The 25772-nt window shown below is 40.3% G+C and overlaps 2 protein-coding genes across 40 annotated transcripts in view; one reads left to right on the top strand and one right to left on the bottom strand.

Moving 5' to 3' along the window:
• The first annotated feature begins 77 nt into the window (after window positions 1–77).
• LOC131273661 (melanoma inhibitory activity protein 2-like) overlaps window positions 78–25772 on the top strand; it is an 87475-nt gene continuing 61780 nt past the window's right edge. For 4 of the 38 annotated variants that reach the window (XR_011645951.1, XR_011645952.1, XM_071208486.1 and 1 more), the window contains exons 1-2: window positions 120–266; window positions 20206–20301. Coding sequence is in view for 6 of the 38 variants with exons in the window: in XM_071208490.1 (XP_071064591.1) it covers window positions 222–266; window positions 20206–20301 (141 nt within the window). In the remaining 32 variants the exon portion in view is untranslated. Of the gene's footprint in view, window positions 409–14004; window positions 14505–20205; window positions 20302–20411; window positions 21745–22585; window positions 23208–23240; window positions 23599–25772 lie in introns of those variants that run through there. The other 34 variants (XR_011645943.1, XR_011645944.1, XM_071208479.1 and 31 more) reach the window with 27 other exon arrangements.
• LOC101441570 (myosin regulatory light polypeptide 9) lies at window positions 4056–13624 on the bottom strand. 2 transcript variants are annotated; one of them, XM_004474396.5, is made up of 4 exons: window positions 13483–13624; window positions 7858–8056; window positions 7268–7429; window positions 4056–4710 (listed from the first exon to the last, which is right to left on the bottom strand). In XM_004474396.5, the coding sequence occupies exons 1-4, from the start codon at window positions 13570–13572 to the stop codon at window positions 4538–4540; spliced, it is 624 nt and encodes a 207-aa protein (XP_004474453.1). In that variant the 5' UTR covers window positions 13573–13624; the 3' UTR covers window positions 4056–4537. The 2 variants fall into 2 exon arrangements, with proteins under 2 accessions (XP_004474453.1, XP_004474454.1); XM_004474397.5 differs by lacking the exon at window positions 13483–13624 and adding an exon at window positions 9695–9799.

The raw sequence follows: 25772 nt of genomic DNA on the forward strand, positions 1-25772 counted from the left end.
CAAGTGTGGGTTTTAGGAGTTTTATTTTCCCCATCGGTTGCAACCCGGTCCCTTCCCCCCTCCTCGCCTCCGGTGTTTGTTCCGGCGGCGAATGCCGCGACCCTTCCGCGTTCCTGCACCGGCGGGTGGGGCGGCGGCGGAATTTGACCTGGGCGGGCGGGGCCGGCCCTTTTGAGTTTCGAGGTCGCAGGCTGTGAAAGCGGGTCGCCTAGGATTGCCAGATGTGGCACATGAAAGTACAGCTTGCCCAGCGACGGTTTTCTACGGTATGTCCCCTGCAATATTTGCGAAGGTGAGAGGGTGGCCCTCCAGCGGACTTCCTGCTGTGGAAAACCTTTATCTTTTTAATTCTCACTCCAGCCAGAGTAACATCGTTTATCCGTACTCCTTCCTTCTCACCTTCAAATGGTAAGGCTTACAGATCCATATCAGGCCACTTCCACAGTCTGTATGTCGGGAGGTCTTAACTTTTTTTATTCCACCGATCCGTTTGCCAGTTTGGTGAAAGCCACAGACCCCCTTCTTAGAATGTAGTGGCAGATAGTTTCGTGATACCCAACATCGGAGGTCAGGCAAAATGATTTTTTTTCGGTTCAAGCTCATGAACTCACTGCTGTATATGCTATTTCATTCCCCTTTCAAGTGCAGGAACTTCTATTCAAATTATTTGCCTCCCTTTGAGTCATTAAAAAGGTGACAGAATTACATACACACATACATTCACACATATAGACATATACACATATATATAATGCTCTAGGTCAAAATAAAAGAAACCAGGAATCTACTGATTGGGGTTTTGTTCTAGATACTGTTGAGATATCATTGTAGATATGTGTGTGTGTCCGTCCGTCGTCCGTCCTTCCGTGTCCTTCCCCCCCCCCCCCCTTGTCTGCTGTGTGTTCTTCTGTATCTGCTTGTATGCTCATTTAGGTGGCTCGGGAAACTGATCCTGGGACCTTCTAGAGTGGGAGAGGCAATCACTCTCTCACGCCACTTCAGCTCCCTGTTCTGCTACGTCTTTTCTCTCCTCTGTGCCTCTTGTTGTCATTTTGCTGCACTAGCTCTCCGTGTTGGCCAGCTCTCCTATGCTGGGCGGAATTACTGTGTGGGACGGCACTCCGCCATGGGCCAGCTTGCCCTCACCAGGAGGCCCTGGGCACCGAATCCTGGTAGGCGAGATCCCAGCTGGTTGAGTCATATCCATTCCCCTGTATATTGTTTTTAAATCCTAACAACCCTTTAACATAAAATTCAGGGCTGAAATAATTTACCATCAGCTATGGGTTTTTCTCCAAACCTCAGCCTTTTAATCTCCAACTACTACTAAACTAATACCTTCCTTCACCTACCTCCCTTTTAGAGGGAGAGGAATACATCTTTATTTTCCTAAAGATAATCCAACATGTGATCTAGGTTTCTAGGTTCTATCCTTTCCTATCACCTAGCCGTGATTCATTATTCCCGTTTTCTAGTTTACCTTCCCGTCTGCAATCGCATTTAAATTTACTTGTATAAGTCATGCCTTTTGATCCTGACTTCCTTTAAAGCTTTAGTGCCAAACTTCACAACCCCCACTGATTAACTATTACTTGAATATCTGTTATGTGCCAGACCCTTTACTTTTGTGTTTCTAATTTTTGCAAGGAAGTTTAGAAGTTTTAGGATATTGTGAAGTTTAGAAGTTTTAGGATATTGTCTCCGTTTTACAGGGAAGGAAACACAAGAGGGACTTGCCCAAGGACACATAGCAAGTCAAATAAATGAAGGGGAATAGAAGCTCAACCAAGCTTGGCTCAAAAAAACCAATGCTACTCTTAATTACAAAAAATGCTGCTTTACACATTATTAAGTTACATTCCTATTATAAATCAATAGCATTCCTTCCATTTTACAAATAGGTCAAGGGAGGTTAAATTACTTAAGATTATAAAGCCATGATATAGCAAAAATGGGACTTATATGTAGTTCACCTGACCCCCAAACCCCTGCATTGTCCACTATCCCTTGTTGCATTTTGGCGTCTGCAATTAAAATTCTTCCTAGAATTCTTAGAGGTAGTCACCAGTGATTTGTCCAATTTACTGGCTTCACTTAAATTTTCCTCCAATTTGATCTTTCTGGGATTAAACTACTATCCTCCTCACCCTTGAATTTATTCACTTGGTTTCCTTAACACTTTTTGTGCTGGTTACCATTCCAATCCCCCCTTTTATCACTCTCTACCTGATCCTTCTTTCAACTTGCCCCCTCATCTCACAGTCTAGGTGCTACAACTCCGACAGTCCTTTCTCTCTTCATACTTTGTGTAAAAAGGTTGCCTTTCCTTTTCAGACAGTTTTTACTGGTCTCTCAGTCTGGTCTTCCTCTCCTCCCATGAGCATTCATTGATTCTTGCTGAGTCATGAGACACTTGCTCAAATAAAACTCAGGCCCAAGAGTGCAAATGACAACAAGCAGGTAGATAAGGATGCTGCCCTCATTGGGTTAATTTCATCAGAACTTTTGAAATGGTTTGTTTCAAGTATGACTTTCATCACAGAGACCATTTTCAGAGATTGGTTTTACAGTGAAACCCACTGTTGAAGTAAATGTTATTGGCTTTTTTTTGAGTGTCATAGTTTAAGCAAAGCCAAGTTTCTAAGCAGAGACTGTTATTACTGAACTAGGAGACATTTCATTCAGGGAGACATCCACTGTTCCTAAAGGAAGCTGGTTCTTTGAGCAGGTTCTTTGAGCAGTTATCTGAAATGCAAAGGGAAAATGGGGAGAACTAGTAGTTGAAACCATTTTTTCCTGTGGTAGAAGCAATATTATGATTGGCTCCCCCTGAAGATTTGTTAAGAAAGCAGAGGTGATCATTTTTTCTGGTGAAATGGAAATTCAGATTCAACAAATGAGATTTTAGTAACCCGGCCTTAGCCTGGAAAAAGTACTTTGTTTAAAACTACTGAATGAAAATTCTTTAGTACATAAAAAGGCCAAGAAGGCAGGTGCCAAGATTCTACTCACAAAGGGTAAGAGCAGTCATGTTAAACCAGTCCTCTTACTTCTGTCCTATGAAATTGGCCTTACCAGGCTAAAGGCCGCCTGCCCAGGCTTTCAGTAATTGTTTGCTGAGTGAGGTAATGGTTTTGTCCAAGGATAGTCTTGTTAATAGTAGCATAAAATTTGAAATTATTGTAATTGTCAATTATTACTCATCTTTGTAGGCTAATTTTCAACTCTCTTTCAACTCTTTTTTTCCAGTATTCCCAGATCTTTCTTAAGCTCATGAATTTATTTCTGAGCATCAGGTTTTTGAAGTCCAAAGAGAAGGAAATTGTCTAACATTCCCTGAATAACTCTGAAAGAGTCCTGTGTTTCTGCAAATAGCAAGTTATTTTTAGGATTGAAAAAATGACCTCACTTCTTCAAGCATGTAGCTTCAGCTGTTTTGATTGTGGGCAGGTTAGCAATGTCCAAAATTCATACATAGACTCATGGTGAAATCTCTGCGTAAACAAGCACAGAATTTCAACAGGGATTATTGTGGTAAAGAAAAACAAATGCAAAAAAAGTAAAATAAAATACTTGATTGCATTTCTAACACTTTGAATTAAAAAATCGGTCTCTTTGGTAGAAGAATTTCACTGAACCCTTGGGGCCAAATTAGTTTTTAGAATTAGAGCAAATGAAAATTATAATCAGTGGCCTGGTCTAATTTTAAATGACATAAAATAAAGTACAAAAGCTTGGAACAGATAAGGGGGGGATATTGGCAGGTCTGTCAAACTTAAGAATTTAAAGCTACCAAAGCTGTCATATACGTGCAAATTCTTCAGAAAATCATTTAAACAATTGGAAGGCAAGGCAGAGGAAAATTAATTAGGGCAGTTAGGAGGGGAAGAGATGAATACGAGTAAGGAAGATAGGACCCTTAGAACACCAGAAGGAATAAGGGAGAGGTGGCTAGTAATCAGATCATTTTCTAGGATTCATCTTATTCACCTTTCTTTGAAAGATGTGATTAAAACTAATAACCAATTCTGGTAAATAAGTTTTAAACAAGTAAATATTTCATCAAAACGTTTAATCATCCTTAAGAAAAAGCTGTGTAACTTTCTCTGAGAAAATATATTTCTGTGTAAGCTGCAGTTATTTGGGGGTGGGGCTTGGTAAGTTAAATTACCCTATTTCTCTATTTTGAAAATGACCAAAAAAAAGTTAACATTTGTTTGGAAATACTTGGGTCACAATGTTTATATTTAAGTTTTTATTACCAAAAAATGTAAAAATCCAGTAAATATGAAAAATCTGAGAATATTTTCCTTAAGCTTTTATAAGGCAAAGATCTTTCCCCCAGTTCTATTTTACTTCAACTTAAAAGTCCCATTTCCAGTCTGATTATTGAGATGCACGTGCCCCCAAATGGCTGAGAATAAATACAAGAAAGGCAAAAGGTGTAAAGCTAAGGGGATGCAATAGTTTCTAAAAGTAAGTCTCAGAAATACCAAAAGTGGCAACAAAAAACATTTGGCCAGAATTTGCAGTTCTTTCAGTCATCCTTGTCCTTTGCGCCATGTTTAAGGATGCGTGTGAACTCAATGTAGTTGAAGTTCCCCTTTTTGTCGATAGGTGCTTCTCTGTACAGCTCGTCCACCTCCTCGTCGGTAAACCGATCCCCCATGGTTGTCAGCAGCTCTCTCAGGTAATCCTCCTGGATGGTGCCTAAAGAAAGAGAGAATTGGGGATCAGAAATTATACTGCTCACAGAGTATGGACAAGGAATAGCTATACTTGACTAAGCACACTGTGTATATTAAGAACTATAAACATGCAAATATGTGAAACACAGGCTTTCCTCAGGATTAAGCCAGTTGCCTAGAAAACTGCCCAGCTACTTAGCAACATTATTTGGCTCTGTCCACCTGCCTCCATATGCGCCTTCTGATCTTTTCATAATAGGGGCCAAACCTGTATCTAAACAATTGAAACATAGTTCTTTATAGAGGCATGAACAATGCACACCTATTCTACAAGCAAATAGCAGTTCTCTGCCATACTAAAACCAATGTGCCATATCATAAACATCAAGAAAAGTCCTGCAGGAGAAAGAATACTGGTGTCTTGAGGTCCAGTTTTAACAAGTTACATTACTTTAGGCATTTCCTTTTTCCTTTGACTTTGGTTTTCTCATTTGTAAAATGAGGTTTTTAATGCTCTTTACAAACTCAATTCAGATTTAATAACAAATATGGTTAGTTTCAGGATATGCAAAATCACTGAATGAATACCTGAATACCAACTATGTTGCTAAGCACTTGGGATATGGAGTGGTGAGCTGAAAGGTGTACTTTTTATTCTGGATTTTTGATACTGGAGTTCTCCCTAAAACCTGGCTACATATCAGAATCATCTAGGGAGCTTGAAAAAAAATGCCCAGGTGTCGTATCTGACTACCTGGTATTGGTATTTTTAAAAGGCACCTTGAGTAATTTAATTCTAATGAACAACAACCATTAATGTACTATATCAAAAGTGGTAAATGACAATCCAAGTACAAAGGATTTTGAAATTCATAAAGTAAAAAAGGAAAATCTGAATTTATTTAATTATGAATAATACAATTATGCTAATACATGATAATATATTTTCTATAAAACAAGTTTAGAGCACAAGGTCAGTTCACAAAAGCCTAGATTTGTACTTTTTTGCTAATTAAATCCTACGTTTAAAAAATGTTTTCCTCAAATGCTATAGAATGCTCTATTACTTGTAGAAATAAATCCTCATCCCCAATGCATATAATAATCATCTATGTGCAAGGGGCAAAAATATGGCAACATATTAATCTGACACACACAGATTAATTACCCCCTGGGGGTGTGGTTGTGATGATTGGGAATAAGCACACAACTAAAATTTAAGGACAAATAGTATATAAGCGAGGAGAGATGATAAAATTAAAAACATATTGGAATGGACAGGAAAGGGATTGTGGCTTTCCTGGGAAGACAAGAAAACAGAATGAAAACTCAGGTAAGGCTCTATAAGATGTGGCCACTGAGTGGAGTTTGAAGATATAAGACATTTTACTCTTTTATGGTTTTAGTCCCTTCCAATAAAATAGTAACACCTGCTCATAGTAAAAAACTTAAGCAAAGCAGAAGTGAATGGGGGCTGGGGAATAAATCTCTTCTGTCTACCCCTACATCTTTCCAGAAATAATTGTTAATAGTTTGGATTTTAAAAGGAGGGAAGAGAAGGTGGAATGAAGAAAGGCACAGAGGCAGAAATGGTGGAGGTAACCTATGACAGCAATGCATAATGGCTCTTAGGAGGAGGTTAGGGAGATTATACGAGAGTGGTGTATTTGAAAAGACAATATGGAGACGTATTGTGAGGAGGCTGGAAAGCTAGAGTGAGGAGACTAGGCTTCCATCAGCAGACCTAGTATTTAAACTAGTCCAAATAAGGCAAAGTAACCAAAGAGTGTGCCTTCCTTCTCTAAACTTCTGAGTTGGGAGTCTTAGAAAATTCCACCTTATAGATATCCTCTTGTATTTCTGCCAAAGGACCAGGTAGTTTGGGGTTGTTTTTTGTTTTGCTTTTTGTTTTTAAAGAATTAACTCTATGCCATATAGTATGCTAAGCACCTTATATAATACATATAATCTCTTTCCTCATTTAATCCCCACAACTCTATGAGATAGGTAATATTACTGCCCATTTTACTAATAAGGGCATAAAGGTTCGAATAAAAAGTATCTTGCTCAGTTATAGCTATTGTGAGGCAGACAGGAATGTGAAACCAGGAAGTCTAATTTCAGAACTCAAACTCTGCTTTGTTTATTTTCAGAGGTTAGATATCAGATTTAAACAATTTTAGAGCTGAGAGATACCTGGTAAGCAAGTTCAGGATTGTACTGATATCACCAACTAAGCAATTTACACATTATGCAAGATTGTGCTGGTGAAAGTTATTCGATTTAACACATATCACTGAGAGCCTAATATCCTTGTAGAGCTAACATTCTAGTGAAGAACCTAACATTTCCAAACAGGTTTTAAATACAACTTGCTGAATTATAAACTACTAAATATGTAAAGGCAGAGGCAGTACAGTGAGTGATTAGCAGGGTGAAAGAGAACTCTGCCCAAGAGTTAATAGGGGTGGTATATACCTCAGGTATATATCTGAAATATACCATATTTCAAGTTATTGTATACTGTAATTACCATAACTAACAATTAAGTCAGTTTGTAACTCCAGGTTATATCTGACCTGTTGCTTCTTCATCAAAGCAAGCAAAAGCATTTCTGATGACATCTTCTGGGTCCGTTCCATTTAACTTTTCACCAAACATTGTAAGAAACATGGTAAAATTTATGGGTCCTGGAGCCTCATTCATCATGGCATCCAGATACTCATCAGTTGGATTTTTCCCTAAATGAAAAAAGGGGCATTTAATTACAACACAAATAGCATTAACTATTATAGTAAACACTTTGATAAGAAAATATCACTTAGACAGTCTGCTGTTCGTATTCATGAGAACAGAACTATTTGGGAAAAACATCTTCTTAATGCAGATTTCTGAGCTTGAAGATTCGATGCCAGAAGGAAAAATGCTGCTTTCATAATCAAGACCAGTGTTTTCAACACATACATGGCTCCCAGACCAATCCTGAGAAAGGGCCAGGAATCTGCAGATAGTCTGAGGACCATTCTCTGGGAAATCCTGTTTCAGATCCTATTTGAATCTTAGTAGACCACAACATCATTAGACTAGCTTGCAGAGTTTAAGGCTTATGAAATAAACACAAAAAGCACTACATAAGTACTAACATATAAATATTAAAACTGTACCTTACCCAGAGAGGCAAGCATATCGTGCAAATCTTCCTTGTCGATAAAACCATCTCTGTTCTGATCGATCATGTTGAAGGCCTCTTTGAACTCCTGAATTTGTGACTGGTCAAACATGGCAAAGACATTGGATGTTGCGCGCTGAGGGCGCTTCTTGGTGGTCTTGGTCTTTGCCCTTTTGCTCGACATGGTGGTGGTTATATCCTAATTAGGAAGGGAAATACAAGAAAAGCAAATCCAACATTTAAGATAAGTTTGAATCAAAAACAATGACAAAAGTGGAACCAACTGATGTGTTTGACCTGCTTAGAGTGCAATATGTCTAAAAACTATTCAGCAGGACTACTGCTTGACAAAAACCTCTCAACTAATCAAAACCATTACTCACTGGGGGTCAGTGTAGCTCAGTAGTTGAGCACTGGCCTCCCACATACGAGGTCCTGGGTTCAATCCCTGGCCCTGGTACCTCAAAAACAAAAAACAAAATCAACAAAACCCATTACTCATAGTAGCAGACTACTAAAGAGAAAAGTCAGACTCATGCTTTGGGTTCACTTACCCTTAGAAGTTGAGACATTTTATAAATGGTCCATCACTACTTTCAAATTCCCAACTACCAGTAAGTCAACTCAAAAGTTCACAGCGTATCAACAACATGACATATCCCCAGCACTGCTATATATAGCCTAATAACACCTGATAACCAAACCTACTGACTTAACAACAATAAAAAAAACAAGAAACAAAATTAGGTACCCAGGGAAACAGTGCCACTTCTATACTTCAGCATTACAGGGCTTAAAAAAAAAACTAATATGGCGGCAGACTTGGCCCAGTGGTTAGGGCGTAGCCACATGGGAGGTCCGCGACTCAAACCCTGGGCCTCCTAGACCTGTGTGGAGCTGGCCCATGCGCAGTGCTGATGCGCACAAGGAGTGCTCTGCCACGCAGGGGTGTCCCCCGCGTAGGGGAGCCCCATGTGCAAGGAGTGCGCCCCATAAGGAGAGCCGCCTGGCGCGAAAGTTCAGCCTGTTCAGGAATGGCGCCCACACACACGGAGAGCTGACGCACTAGATCACGACAAAAAAGAAACACAGATTCCCGTGCCGCTGACAACAACAGAAGCAGACAAAGAAGATGCAGCAAATAGACACAGAGAACAGACAACCGGGGTGGAGGGGAAGGGGAGAGAAATAAATAAATCTTTAAAAAAAAAAAAAATACAAAAAGAAAAAAAAATACTAATTCATCTTCAATAGGTCCACACCTCTGCAGCCCCAGCCTAAAGAAGCTGTTCCATTCTATGATGGACAGAAGGTAAAGGAAGAAGGCGAGACTGAGCAAACAGGTCTTCATCTCCTTATCTCTATGGTCAAACATTGTTGTTCTACTTTTAGCTAATATACCTAATTGTATCCTCACTTCTGGAATTAAAGATAAATATTTGTTGAAAGGTCAACTGAAAAGTATAGAAAACTGTGCAGCAGTTAATTCATCTGAGTAACTACAGACATTTCTATTCTATTCAAACCAATTTCTAGCACAGAACCAAGGTAAATCACTTGAAGTAAATCCACTATACAGAAATGACAGCAAAAGTTATTTAAAGCAATTTAGCTGAAAAAAATTTTTTAGAAAACGCCACAAGAACTATAAAAGTACCTTTGTTCTCTGATAATCTAAATTTTTCCTGTAAATTTTAAGTTAAAAATAAAGAGACTAATAATACCTAAGATGAAAAGAGATTTTCCTTTCAACACTCAAAATCTCTAAAAGAGTATATGAGAAATTTGTTTGAAGTTAAGAAGCCCATAGTCATCAGATAATAAAATTTTACCATACCATCCTGTGAGTTGAGATGGAGATGGTAGTCTGCTAAACCTCTAACCAGCAAGAGTGAAACACTGTATTCAGTTATATTCTTCCAGGCATGTCTAAAATAGGCACCACTGATTTCACTCTCTGACCAGGATAACAATTTTAAAACTTACGTTCTGAAAACAACATTCAGCTATGACGTAGCAAGACACTATGCCCTTGGTGTAAAAATAAGTCTGTGGACTTCAAAGAATGAACCACTACCTAGATTTGAGTCCTACTAAGTATCCCTTAAATTATAATGCTTTTGACTTTAAAAAGTTATTTCTAGCATTCTTTCCTTGCTTATACCACATTACCCAGATTTTAGTGAGAAATTCCACAAAAGGCAGTCATAGATCCTAGTCCATCTTTGGATGCTCTGGAATATGCTGCTGGGAAGGTGTACCCTGTAGGCCTCGGTAGTCACAATATATATCTCTCTATGGTTCTGGCTTCCTTAATTATTCTTTAGAAGGGTGACATTCATGAACTTACCTAAATAATTCTTAAATGTAAATTTTCAGTCTCTGACACTTTGGTGGGGGGAGTAAATCCCATTACTACCTATGTAAACTATGCAGAGTTATTTCTTCCCTTCTAGTCTAAACATAGTTAAGAAAATTTTAAGATGTACTATTTTCCCATCTTTTATATATACTCAAAGACTTGAGGTAAGTGGTTGAAACCAGATGAGTGATATTTACCATTCCATATCTCTTTACTATTTTTAGGCATGCCCTATCTTTGCAAACCAAAGGATGTCTTTAAAAATAGCCTGCTTTGTTTGACAACACTGTCCTCTCCTAATCATGCAGAAATGTCAGTTATTTTAAGAACAAAGAAACAGACAAGAATTATAGGTCAAATGATTGGCACAACTGATTAATCTAAAATCTCATGCTAAATTTGGTGGAGGTTATCTAGATATCTTTTAAAAATTCTTAGTTTTGGTTGTAAAATATGTAGTTCCAATATTTGATGTATTTCCTTTTAACCTATTTTATTCATGCATGTGTTATTAATGTTTTGATAAGGTATGTAATTTTTTTGGTCAGCATGAACAGTCTCAAATTTTCTTTAGCTCAACTGTTTGTACGATTAGTTAATTACACTAAAGTGCATCAAATTTCATTATTGTCTAATACTATGTAAGAGTTAAGAAATGGAAGACATGGATTCTATCTTCAAGGAGCTTAATATTTATTTGGGGAGGCAACTATAAAGAAAGGAGATGATTGGTTCAGCTTATGAGACCAGTCACATAGTTTTCATTCCAGAGGTCTGACGCTGAAGCTAAAACATTGTGTGACAGTAATGAAAAATAACTTGTAAGGTGGTACATGACTATCAAATACTGTGAGTTCAAAAAGGATATTTCTGAGCTTCTGAAAGATTCGAGGCTGGGGCCGGGTGGGGGGGGGAGGGGGGCGGAGTGCTTTGAAAGATCCTACCTGCACAATGATCCTATAAAAGATTCGTTTCAGTTCTATCAAAAACTGACAGCATAACGCTGGACATATTACTGTGGGTGCCTTTACTTCTTCAAGGAGGTTGAGTTTAGATCTATGTGTTTATCTCCCACCAGAAACCTGACCCTTTTCTGTGACAAGCAGTTCAGCTTCAGTGGGTTCCACAAGGAAGCTGTGGCTTATTTTTATCTGCCAGTAAACACTAGTGGAAAAGGATTCAAATCAGGAACAGTGCTATGCTCCCAAAGAGCAGATAATTGTTGATATCATCATTGTCCTCTTTACTATGCTTCTAATTTGCTGTCCATTTTTATGTTCTCCACATAAGTGAGGCACTTTCTTCATGTAACAGGCCTTCAGCAAATGCACAACTCTCATAAATTTTTAGGTAAGATAAAATTTAATTCTATACATCAATGCAATTACTTATTTAGGATGGGAAGATCACCATACAAACACCAAAGATATGAAGTTATGAAGATCCTCACTCCTCATTCCAAGTCTTTATTTTTGAAGCACTTAAAGAAAGATGGTATGAAGGGATATTTGTTGTGTGAATAGGAATGAGAGCTAGAATGTTGAACAGTTTCACTTGAAAGCTGGGAGACGTGTAGAGCAGGCTTCACATGTGAGGATTTCAGATGCATGAGGTTTCTGAATCCCAGTCAAGGGTGGTCAAAGGAGATTCAGTTTACAGATCTAAAGAACACAATTTTGGGTTTTGGGTTTTTCGTTTTTTTGTACTTTGGGCTAAGCGTGTGGCAACAGCGAGATAGCCAATGTCAATGCAGTGGGCACAAGGGAGCCCTGAGAATCTTAACTCTTTAAGTCAGGAGTAGGGTGCTGATGGCAGTGACTTTGTGGTTTTTTTTTTTTTTAGCATGATGTGATAAGAGAATATTAAAGGTTATGACAAAAGGAAGATATGAGACTAAATTAAGCAGGAGAAGAAACAGAAATGGTCAAAGAGGCTTTCGCGTCCCACCAAGGACAATTAAAAGATTTTTTTCAGAGTATCTAAACACTATGTTTTCATTTATAAATAATAGGATAGAGCCATATTAATATATACATTAGAATGCTCTAGTTAAACCCTAGAGTCAAGCAGTTATAAAGTGGTAGGAAATGTAAAATAATCTAGAGAATTTTTCTACAAAACACCCACTCAAAGTGATACTATTCTGGGAAATATATATATTTTTAATGAAAAATACCCATTAGGAAACAGCCTACATACTATGATGACACTTAGTATTAGGTCTGTTTTCCAAATCCTGACAAAATTTACCATCTCATTTATTCAGTGCATTTTTCCCCCCCAAGCTAAGCTGAATTATTTTGGTGCTAACCACAGTTTGGAACGCTGTTGGTTCAAACTAAGCCAAGTTTTAACTTCCCACAAAAACTTCCGGTGGGAGGTAGAGTTAGTTTCAGACTGCCACACCCAAAAAATTCTTACCACTTGACAAAGGAATTGTCCGTCAGTAAAGACTCTTAATAAAAAGCTTTAACGGTTAAGTTTTATCAAATGCTTTCCAAAACATTAAGCAAATGCTAGTAATTTTAAGAAATACTCTTTGTTCACTTTTTTGCACTTAAGTTAAAACCCCAACTGAACCTATACTTGTTTCAACTTTTGCTAAGAGCTGATACATCCTTTCATATACCTACTGAATTACTTTAAACGGAAACTTTGGCGAACTGACAGCCCAAAGCCCCCACCCAAAAGGGACAAGGTGTTGTGTTTGAATTTCTCTTAAGCCGCAAAACTAAACCTAAACTTTTCTTCGTCCAAACATCACTTAATAAAAAATGCTCTAATTACAGAAGCAGATTCGGAGCTGAGGAAAGTTCCTAATTTGAGTTAGTTTTTCCTACTAAACGTAAGCACACAGCTGCAACAACAGCTGCAGCAGGGAGGAACAGTGGGCTACGTTTTTGGTTTTTTTGTTGTGCGCAAACTCTTGAATCGGACAAGTTTACATTAGAAACTAAACATAGACGCAGAGTCAGCGACGAGGGGCTCGGGTTTCGCGCGCCCGGCTCCCACCCAAGCTCGGGGCACCAGCAAGCTTAGCTATACGCCCCGAGCTCTAAGTTTGGGCAAACAAGCGAAGTTGGCGTCTTGGGCCATTTCCGGCCGTGGCCCTCCACCCCAGAGCCGGGCTCGAAAGCTCGGACCCGGCTGGAGCACTTGCCCGAGTTGCGCCCCCAGCGCGGGCTGCCAGCTGCCCAGCGCCGTCGCCCTCCCGGCCACTCCGCCCCGATGGCCTCGCGCGCCAGGCCGCGAACACCACTCACCCTACGCAGCCGGGAAGATCCGAGCACTTTGCTGCAGCTTTCACCACCCTTCCAACCCAAGAGTCGGCGAAACAGCAACACTTCCGGCATCCGCTTCGCCAGCCGGAAGGAAGCCCGTCACCATTATCTGCAAAATTAGTGGGCCTAACCTAGTGGGAAGGCAAGAGGGAGGGAAGTTGCCAGTATGGCCAGCGGGCGCAATACTGTCTAAGCGAACGCGAAAGAAGTATAAGGCAGACGACAGAAAACAAGAGGGGATGCGTAATGGGGCGTGGATCCGACTGAATTTGCGACTTTTTTGTGCATGTTCTTGCAGTGGAATTCTTCTTTCCCCCTTCTTGGTCGGCAGATGGTTGAGCCTGCCTTTTGGGCGGCCTCACCGCACATTCCAGGGCACGACCGGGGCGGGGCCGGTGCGTACCGGTCCTTGTAGGGAAATCGCGGAGAGGGCTGCGGAGTCACGTGACTCGGCCTTCGCCCCGCCCCGGAGCGGCGGGCGTGTGTCCGGGGCGCTCGTGCGCATGTGCGTGGCACGGGTCCGTGAGGTCGGGGTCTGATGGAGCGGGTCGCGCAGCCCCATGAGGGGAGTTTGTGTGAACTTCATCTCTGCCTACGGTGTTACTTCATGAAAAGTCCGACCCTTTCCCCACAGAAGTCTCAGGGACCTTCGCCAAAGCCTACCTAACTTTGGGGCCCAGATGGATTCTATAAGGTCGCGAGTGGCTGAAGGCGTCCTCTCTTCAGAAACGTTTACTGTTGTTTTCCACCCGGATTAATCAGGAGAGCCTGACTTGGACCCGACTAGGAGGAAAGGCTGCTAACCACGAGGGTTTACTTAATCTTGCCCCACCTCTCACTGTGGTGATGGCTTGCGGCTACTGAAAACGGATTTTTTAAAAAATTGGGTCTATTTTTCCCTCCGTTTCCCTCGCCTGGGACAGCTTCTAACTGCGTGTGGTTCCAGGGAAGGAGAAAGCCCTCCCCGATTCTTTCATTTTTCCATCCAGTCTGGTGGGGAAGAGGTCAGCACCCTGGTCTGGAGTGGCCATTCGTGCCAGTCCGACCTCATCCACGAAAGGAGCGAGCTGGCCGCGATGGTGCTTAGTCCTGCTCCCGCCACTAAGATTTGATGATTAGTTTGGCCCAGGTGGTCAGAACAGTTCTGAGGGGTGGAGTTGTCTTGGGGTCCTTGCCTTAGAAGCCAGCTTCTCCCTTAAATCACCCTCTGGAAAAGGACGTTCTTACTCTAAAAGCTGCAAAACAATATACTCTTAGTATTAATAAAAGGTATAGCTTCTTCCTTCTAGGGACTCAGGAGTGTTTCTTCTATTAACCGTTAGCTTAGCAGTAAAGTCCCTGGGGAAAAAATAGCTGCCCTAATTGAAGGATGACTGAAACGAAGGTGGGTAGTTTCCTCAAAGTTCCCCGAGAGTAAGAATCACCTGGGGTTACTAGTCAAAAGTACAAATCCTGGTGCCCCTCTCCAGTCCACCGATTCAGAATCTTTGAGAGCTGGCCCTGGGAATGCATGGGTTTAAAACGAGTCTTCGGCGAGGTGGGGACGCAAAGCTAGACAGCTCAAGGCCGAAGGCGGAGGTGGTGAGAGCTGACTGCCGCGCACTCCTGGTCCGGCTCGGGCAGCAGCGAGCGCGCCCTGCAGTGCACATCACCTCCACAGAGTGGTGGTCTACGCCGCGGACAGCAAGAGGCTGCCTCCCGCGTACTATCGTTCCGAAAGAAGCTTTAGAGCCCACTGATGAAATGGACCATTTAGTTTTCCCTTTAACTTGAAATGGAGCAGCGATACTCTTGTTTGCTTCTGTAGCAAGGCAGATAACTGCTTTGTTTGCCTGCCTTCTTTCTTTTTGCGCTATCAATCAGCTGTATTAACCAGCACCTGCATTGCCAGGCACTGTGATGGGTGCTCTTGCTGTGGTTTATGCTTTTTGAAAGAGAACATAGTTGCTAACTCTGGGAAGGGGAAGTAGGAGGGGTGCAGAGGCACGGGGGGTGCCAGGGAACAAATGTGGAACAGATAGAGTATAATTAGTGAAGCCTGTAGAAGCAGCACAGAGGCCGAAATAAGCTTCTCTGGAGACTTGTGGAAGGTGCCTCAGAGAATTATTGAAAAGCTGGTTCTGGAAGTCAGTAGGGAAGGAGACGAGAGATCCCAGGTAGAGAGAACAGCATGCCTGATTGTCTCCAGGGGATCAGAGGGCCTTGCTAACTGAGTATGGATAGCGCTTGTGTGGCCCAGATTCATTTGTTTATTCCGTCCACAAATAATTTATTGAATGCTTGGCACAGGATTTATTGAATGCTGGGTGGGATTACAAAGGTTAGCAAGCTGGTGTGGAAAAATAAAATCTTAAAATGTTCTCCAAATTTCCATCTTATGTTGAGATATTAAGTTTTAATGATTGGACTCACCAGTAAAAGCTTCTTTCTGATATCTCTATCCTTCTGGACCCTGCAGCAGATCTTTGCCCTCAGGTGATAACCTCCTTTCCACCTTTTCACTAGAAGTTTGGAGACTTGTGTTTTGCTCCAAATCCCTTCTTTCCCCTGCTGGGGTAACTGGAGTAAGTCACTCAGCAGATCTGAGATTCAGTTTTCCAATTAGGAAAACGAGGTTAACATATGTCCTGCCTACCTTATATGGTTTCCAAATTAGATGAGCTCCTTTATATGAAAGGTTTTTGTTCAGTATAGACTATTGGCTTTGAAAGTTTTGAAACTTGCAGTAAGAAATTTATTTTATATCATTAAGCAATATTTGACTACTTATGATGCTTTCTAATATTTTCTATTCTTTTCAGAACTTTGCTATTTAATTTCTGAAATATACTCCCAAAGACGCACAAAATGAGAGTTTATGATCCCTAGTTCTCAATACAGAGATTTTGCCCCTGAGGGGCCATTTGGCAATGTCTGCAGACATGTTTGACTCTCATAACTCATTGGCTACTGCTACTATCTAGTGGCTAGAAACTAGGGATGTTGCTGGCCCCCCACAACAAAGCAGTATTGTGCACAAATATCAGTAGTGCCGAGACTGAGAAACCCCTGTGCTAATAGATTAGAGACTCAAAATGTACAGTAATGAATTATTTTAGGGTACTGTAAGTACGAAAAAGGACTCTCTTTTTATTGCTCCTTCCTTGGAGTGACACTTTGACCCCTTGCCCCAAGATCAGATCGAAAGAGAAATAAAAGAAACTGACAAAATGTGACTATTATGTGCTAAGCATTTCTGTTGTTTAATTTTTACAACAATCCTGTGTGGTAGGTTTAGGAAACTCAGATTAGGAAACTTTAGTGACTTGCCTTGCTTATACAAACAGCAGTGAAAGAACCAGGATTATAGAAAGAACCATCTCTATCCTCTGATGGGATAAGAAAGAGGACAGGGACTAATATTGGTTCATGTATCTCTAACTCCTAATGCAGTGGCTAATTATCCGTGGGTGTCCAGTAAGTATTCAGTAACAGGCTACTTGTTTAAGTGCATGTATGTAGTATGTGACCCAACCCAAAGCCCACACTTTTACTAACCTATGGTATCTCTTTTGGTTTAAGGAGGGAAACTCCTTACCCAAACAACAAGGAAACATAGCAGAACTGATCCTTGGTATTTACCACCTCAGTCAATGATTTTGTATTGATCATTTGCAATTTTTGTTGCATATAAATAACTTTTGAATGTTGAGAGATATAGCTTAAAACAAAAATTAGTTTTGCCTACAGAAATGGAGTGCTAATTATTTATGAAATGTAGTGTAACAATTAGCATTAATCTGGGGAAACAGTAGGAGGCGCTCCTTTCTTTTAAATGAAAAAAAGTTGTTTAATGTTTATCTGTATAGGATTTAGTTTTAGAGCACAACTACAGTGTATTAAAAGTGTATTACAAATTTTACATAGCTAAAGAATTGCTTGTTTTAAAATTTTAATCAAAATTAATATTAATTTCAGAAATGATAAACAAGAAAAAAGAAATTATGTGGAATTGGATGAAGGATATTTGGGTATACTTATTATATTCATACAAAATAAATTTGAAAGAGTTAGTTAAATGGAGAAATACTTACAAAAATGAAAATATTAAATGAGATGCAAGGAAGAGAGTATGAGTAGAAATAAGAATTACCTAGAAAATAAGTTACCTGGCCCTGATAATTAATTGAAGAAATGCTGCTCCACCTATTGGAAGACAAAGATTCCTAATATTATAAACTGTTCTGAAATATATAGGCCAACATAGTTGATACTAATAATAGTTTGATAATGAATGTTTTAAATGATGACTTCCACAAGCTCCCACCACCACATCTACCCACCTGCCAGCATCTATCCTCATTTGGCAATATTGTCCTCTCCCTTCTCTCCTGTTAACCTTTTTGCTCCTCTAGAAAGCCAGTCTCTCCATTTGCTCACTCATGTCACTACAACAATTCTCCCGTCTCCTGCATCATCAAGTTCTTCCTCTCTGTTGGGTTATTCCCATCAACAAGTATGCTATCGTGTATTCCATATTTGGTAGGCAGAATGAGGGCCCCTCAAAGATGGCCACATCCTAATCCCCAGAACCTGTGGATATGTTAGGGTGTATGGCAAAGGAGAATTAAAGTTGCAGATGGAATTAAGGCTGCTAATGAGTCTACCTTAAAATCAGAGAGTGTGCTGGGTCATTCAGGTGGGCCCAATGCAACCACAAGCGTTCTTAAAAGCAGAAGGAGGCAGAAGAAGAGTTAGAGGGAAGTGTGACTATGGAAGAAGAGTCAGAGCAATGCAGGGTTGGTGAATTTAAAGAGGGAGGAAGGCCATACGGACCAAGGAATGCGAGTAGCCTGTAGGCTCTGGATAAAGCAAGGAAAGAGATTCTCCCTTAGAACCCGGGAAGGAACACAGCCCTGCCAATGTCTTAGATCAATAAGACGCATTTCAGACCCCAGCCCTCCAGAAATGTAAGGTAATTACATTTTGTTCTTTTAAGCCTCTAAATGCCTGGTAATTTATTACAGAAGCAATAGGAAATCAGTACACCATATTACAAACAAAAAATTTTTTGTATGTACTTTTCTTTTCCAGCTATTGTCCTATTTCTTCATTCCTTTTTATAAAACTCCTTGAAAGAGTCACCTTCACGCACTTGTTTCAATTCCTCTTTGAAATCCAATGTAATAAGGCTTTCACCCCCCCCCCCCCAACCACTCCACTGAACATGTGCTTCTCAAGGCCACTAGTAACCTTTGTGTTATCATGACCATTTCTCAGACCTCATTCAACAGGGCAATCGCTCCTTCACCTTTGAAACACTTCCTTTGCAGGCTTCCAGATACCACCGTACCTTGATTTTTTTTTTTTTCTCTTTCCTTATGGCTACTCTTCAGTCACATTTACCAGTTTCTGCTAATATTCCCAATCTCTCTGAAGTCAGGGGAAGTAGGGGTATGATGGATTCCTCTGGTTCTTGGCTATGTTACATAAAAGAATTTAAGAACAGGCCAGTTTAGTTAGGCCAGTAAAACGAATTTATTGAGAACTGGGAGAAAAGAACAGGATTATGCACTGAGATATTGATGTGGGCTCCTCTAGGCAGAGAGTGTTTTGGGCTTGTGGGGTTATCTTTATTAAGCTATTATTTATTCCTCCCTTTTCCTACACTAACCTGCTTCACCTGTAGTATCCCTGGATTCAGTGGTTGGATCTCTCTTTTCTGTCTACATGCCTTCCCTTGCTTATTTCATCTACTCTCATGTTTTCAATTGCTGATTACCCCCAAATGTGTATTTCTAGCCAGGAACCCCAGACTCATTTATCAGTACTCACTTGGCATCTCCATGAGGAAATCAAATAGGCATCTAAACCTTAGCACATCCAGATCTGATCTCCTAATCTAACCTCCAAAACCTGCTCTTCCTGCTGTCTTACCCATCTAGGTTAATGGCAATTCCATCCTTTCAGTCACTCAGGTCAGAAATCTAACTCATCTTTGCCACCTCTCTTTCATGTTCCTCACCTAGCCTTTCAGTCAATCCTGGTGGAATTTTTTTTTTTTTTTTTTTTTCAGTTTAGTTCATGAAAGTAACTGAAAGAATGTTTTCCTACTTAGCTGTGAAATTTCTTCCAGGGCCTAGAACAGTAATTAGCACCAGCCTATTTGGTCAAACCCTTCAAAATATATCCTGAATTTGACTCAGGATATATTTGACTCACTCACCAATATTCTGAGATAAGAGAAATGTCACATTTAACATTTTATTACCCATTTGGGATTGTTCTTTAGTTTTTCATGTATGTTTGACTTATTTACCAACTAGCTTGTAAACATATATTTTATATTAGCTAAGTAGATGTTTTTCCATGTATACTTTTCACAATAATATAGCAATGAATTATTATTAATCGAGCACTTACTCTGAGCTCGGCACTTGGCTAAGGGCTTTATTAATTACCTCTCAGCCATTACCCTGCAAGTAGTTACTATCACCTCCATTTTACAAATAAGGAACCAGAAGCTTAGAGAGGTAAGTAGCCTGCCCAAGATAGGTAAGAATAGTCAGGAATCTGATTCAGGTAGGTATGACTTCAAAGCCCAATCTTTCAATCTCTATGCTATATTAATTAGTGAAGCATGCTAATTACTGATAAATAATAACTTAATATTTTGGAGTGGGAATATTTATCCAAAATGTTGACTTATTTCTCTATTCTTCCCAGGAAAGGAAACTCTATGGTCTCTTGCAGACTTTCCAGCAAGACTTAATTCCCCTGAAATTGGTGCCTTGGGGAAAATACCTGCTTTGCCAACCACAGGTAAGTATATTATAACTTTTGATTGATTCTTTTTTTTCTCCTGAGAAAATAGGTAGGCAAAAGTAACTTCCGTGGGGAGTTTCCATTTCATAACACTTTTCATCATTTAGCAGATACCTTGTTTTGCATTGCCCCATGGATTGCATTGAAGCCGAGATCTGGCCGCGCTACCCAGCCATCCCTGAAAGGCTAAAGGAACCAGAGGTTCCATCTGAAGAGCCTCACCAATATCAGTATTCCTCCATGTCTTACTGTGTGCTCCACAATTCACAACTTGCTTCAGGAAGAAGAAAGAACACTGATATGAAGGTAGAGGTGTTTCCCAAGAGCGTCTCATTCCTGTTTGCAGTCCCAGCACATAGTGCTAACATAGTGCCAGGCACCCCATGTGTGCTCAGTACAACCTCAGGTAAAACAGTAAGCTTGGTTTAAGATCTCTGGGGCAAAGGCAGTAGGAAACAAGGGAGATTTAGGAAGTGGTTAAATGATGAAAGTAGTCCTATGTTGAAATGCAACCAGATGGATGTTATCAAACTTGCGTATGGCCTGCAAGGTCCAGAATGAAATTTTTCTTGATATATAGGTAGTTGAGGGGGCTTAATTAGCCATAGACAGGTTAGAGTTTATATGTATAGGCCTGATAAAAATGATTATCCAGGGCAATGGAGAACAATGAATAAAATCTTTAATATTAGCTCAGTCAATTCTTCCTATTTTATTCTGTTTTCATATAAAATGCCTCAGATGTTAATTAAAATAATGTATGCAATAGGTGAAATTTACATTTTATAAGTCAGCAAGAAAAATAGTGTATGTGTGTATGTACTAACCTTAGGGTTCTTGCCTTATATGACTTTAAAACATTACAAAGGAACAAAAATCCAAACCTCCAAACTATAGGGTATTAGGTTTAAAAACAGGAAAATTAGCCAAGGAATGAAAAATATTAATAAAATTTGATTTAAAACTATAATGATCAAAGTATGACTTTCCAAATGCAATAAACAATGATGAAAGAACTCTTTATGAAATGCAGCTGAAAATAAAATATTAAAATGGAGATCAATCTCATAACATATACCATGATAAATTGTAGGTGGGTTATTTTTAAGCATGAAGTATAAAAATAATAAAGAATTATATAAATTTCTTAGTTGGGAGAAGAATATAAAAATTTTAAATGGTTTTAACTGGGGTGTAATTGTTATACAATAAACTATACATATTTTGAGTGTACAATGTGATGAGTTTTGACATATGGGTATACTTGTGAAACCACAATCATAATCAAGATAATGAACATATCTATCACCCCCAATTCCTCCCTCTCATTTCCTCCTACTTCTTCCCCTCCTATACCTGCAGGCAACCACTGATCTGCTTTCTGTCACTGTAGCTGGCAAGAATATAAGTTTTGACTGTTGAAATGCTAATGATTAGAAGGTTGGTTCTCCTTTTTTTTTCATTCTTAAACTTTTTATTTTGAAATACTTTCAGAAGTATTGGAAAAATGGGAGCAGCTGTGGCTCAATCAGTTGAGTGCCTGCCTCCCACATGGTTGGTCCTGGCTTTGGTTCCAGACAGTGAGCAAAAACATCAATGACCAGACAACAAGGAAAAACAAATGAGCAGGGAAGCAGTGGTGGCTCAATCAGTTGGGCTCCCATCTACCATATGGGAGGCCTCCGGCTCTCAAGCACTGTGGAGAGCCGACTCAGCAAGGTGACGCAACAAAAAAGGGAGACAAGTGAAAAAACAACAACAGAAGAGTGTGGAGTGAATGGACACAGAGAGCAGACACCAAGCAAGCCACAAAGGCGGGGGGGATAAAAAATACAGACACAAAAAAGTGCACAGCGAATAGACATAGAGAGCAGACAGCAAGCAAGCCACAAGGGGGGAGGGGTGGATAAAAACAAATGAGCAGGGAGCAGATGTGGCGTAAGCAGTTGAGTGCCTGCCTCCCCCATGGGAGGTCCCAGGTTTGTTTCCTGGTACCACCTAAAGAAAGAACAAGAAGATAATGAGCAAAAACAATGAATGCACACAACAAACACAAACAATGAACAAACTGACGAGGGAACAATCTGGGGGGGTGGGGGGAATATTATAAAAATAATACAAATCCCATACAGACAACTCCAAATACCACTATCCCTTCAGATACGCAGATCCATCCTTTTTTTTTTTTTTTTTACAGATTTATTTATTTTCCTTCATTTATCCCCCCTTCTCCCAGATGGTTTGCTTGTCTGTATGCTCATTGTTTATTTGCTTTCTCCAGGAGGCACTGGGAACAAATCTGGGACCTTCCGCATAAGTGAAGAATACCCAATGGCCTGAGCCACATCTGCTCCCTGTGGGCTGCAGCATCTGCTAGCTTGTGGCATCTGCTTGTTGTGGCGGGGACAGAGTCTAGCTCATTGCAGTGGAAGGTGGCATCTAGCTCTTTGTAGCGGGAATACAGTTTAATATTTTGCCACATTTGCCATATCTATCTTGTCCATCGGTCTATCTTTTCCATCTACCTTCTCCATCTTCTGTCTGTCCTTTCCATCATTTGTCTATTCATCTTTTCCATCATCTATCTTTTCCATCTATCCATCTGTCTACCCATATTCTGAACACTTTAGTGTAGATCGTAAACATCATATTCCTTGAACATAATACTGCCAGGTATCTTTCCTAAGAACAAAAATATTCACTTATGTGAATATTAAGGTCAAGAAATCTAACATTGTTCTAAAACTTAGTCTATATCCCAATTTTTTCATATGTCCCCAAATGTTCTAAGGTTCCACTTTTGTAAAAGTCACACTGTAATGGGAAAATAGAAAGGAAAGAATTGAAATGGAAACTTTTTGTGATAAATATGACAAATAAAACTTAATTGCAGAATATAAAAAGTATAAAGAGTATTTTTCTTTGGTATATTTCAGAGCAAGTTCAAGTTAACTCAAGAAAAAGGATACAGGGAAGTGGACTTGGCCCAGTGGTTAGGGTGTCCGTCTACCAAATGGGAGGTTCACGGTTCAAACCCCGGGCCTCCTTGACCTGTGTGGAGCTGGCCCATGCGCAGTGCTGATGCGCGCAAGGAGTGCCCTGCCACGCAGGGGTGTCCCCCGTCCACGGTGCGCAAGGAGTGCACCCCGTAAGGAGAGCCGCCCAGCACGAAAGAAAGTGCAGCCTGCCCAGGAATGGCGCCGCCCACACTTCCCGTGCCGCTGACGACAACAGAAGCGGACAAAGAAACAAGACGCAGCAAATAGACACAGAGAACAGACAACCCGGGGGGGGCGGGGGGGATTAAATCTTAAAAAAAAAAAGGATACATACTTTATTTTTTAAATTTTTAAATCTTTTTAAAGATTTATTTTTTTCTCTCCTTTCCCCCCCCATCATCTGCTCTCTATGTCCATTCTTGTGTGTTCTTCTGCGTCCACTTGCATTATCTGGCAGCACTGGGAAACTGCGTCTCTTTTTTGTTGCATCATCTTGCTGCGCCAGCTCTCCATGCGCGGCACCACTCCTGAGCAGGCTGCACGTTTTTCACACAGGGCAACTCTCCTTACGGGGTTCACTCCTGGCACATGAGGCACTCCAATGCAGGGGCGCCCTGTGTGGCACAGCACTCCTTGAGCACAGCAGCACTGTACGTGGGCCAGCTTACCACATGGGTCAGGAGGTCCTGGGGATCAAACCCTGGGCCCTCCATATGGTAGACGAATGCTCTATCAGTTGAGCCATGTCTGCTTCACAGGATGCGTACTTTAGAGATACACATCAACGGAATAGAAATTGAAGATGCCGAAAACAGAGGTCGCTCCAGGACTGGTTCATTGGTTTTTCTGTTATGGGCCAAATGGTTGTTCTCTGAGTGCATCTTTGCTTCTTTAAGCATATCTACTTTGTTTCTCTCTCCCAACTGCTTCTCTCTGCCTACCCCTTAGTCTCTGGACCCTCATAATGTCAGCTTGCCATGGCTTCTGACTCCAAATCTACTTTTGGCATCTCTTGTTTCAGCCGTTTGACTTTTGTTCTTCTAGTAAATGTATCAAAACTTGGTATTTCCATATTTAAATTCTCAGTGGAGGAATGTGATTGGATTGGCTCACCTTTTTGGTCCAGACCTTACACTGTAGGTTACTGGCCAGAATATAAATTACCTTTGGACCTGAAACAATCCATCACCTGTGTTCAGAGAGTAGGTATCACATGGAACAAAATATCAACTGGAGCTGTGAGCAGGGCAGCTTTTCTCAGAAAGGAGTGGGAACAGAGCAGGCATTGAATGCTTATCTGCCTAGTTAAAGAGAATGAAACTTTAGAGCAGATGGACTGTGTTCAAATCCCAGCTCCATTATTTAGGATGTAGGATAAGTTGCTTGACCTCTAAATCTTAGTCTTCTCATTTATAACTTAGGAATGATAACTGCCTTGTAGAGTTTTTAATAAATTAAAATATCTAAAGCATTAGTATAGGAGCTAGTGTTCAGTAGGTCTCAGTGGTAGCAAATTTATTATTATATTAAATTATTAATAACAATCCATGAACGAAGGTTAAAAAGTAGCTCATATGAGAGGAAAACCAAATAGTGAACCCTTAAGGAAATGTTCAGCCTTGCAAATAATTTAAAAAATAGCTATGAAATACATCTGTAAACTTGTGAAAATAAATTAAAATGATATATTTCAATATTGGGGGGGCACTGAGGAAAGACTATAGTACATTAATGTGTGGTTGGTGGTAGCCTAATTATTCCAAATAGCAATCTCATAAAACATACCTTTCAATTCATAGTCCCATTCTTGGAAAATACTTCCTAAGGAAGTAACTTGAGAAGGAAAACTCCATATTTGTACAAAATATCATATCTCTGTCTTTAATTCAGAGGCTCTCATCATTTTAGAAAGAGGCCTGAGTGGTTATTTATCCTCTAACTGCACATTGGAATCATTTAGTGGCTTTTAAGAACACTCTTGCCACTCCCAGAGGTTCTGATTTAATTGTCCTGGAATATGGACTGAGCCTAAGTACATTTCTAAAAGCTCCTCAAGTAATTCTAATGTGTAGCCAAGAATGAGAACCACTCTTCCAGTCCTACTCCATTAGGGGAACTGTGAAAAATGGAGCCAGATGAGATTAAAAGCCCTCTCAAGGAATCACATATAGAGGTGGGAAGAGAGCTAGGTTGAAAATGAAGACACTCCAATTCCTACTTACAACTTCTCATCTTGGCAAATAGCTGGAAATATCCACGTGCCCAACATAAAAGACTAGGTAACAAGTTATGGTGGAACACTGCGTTCTTTAATTGCTATTGAAAGGATCTTGATGGAATAGGTGGAGGTATAGAAAGTAGTGTGTACACATTGCTGAGAACCAGTGGGACATGGTGTCTCCACTCCTGCTCCTCAGAGAGAGATTCCCGTCTGGGACTACTGAGGTACCCTATGGTCAGGGCACAGCT

The sequence above is a fragment of the Dasypus novemcinctus genome, chromosome 16 (genome assembly GCF_030445035.2).
Source record: "Dasypus novemcinctus isolate mDasNov1 chromosome 16, mDasNov1.1.hap2, whole genome shotgun sequence".
NCBI lineage: Eukaryota > Metazoa > Chordata > Mammalia > Cingulata > Dasypodidae > Dasypus > Dasypus novemcinctus.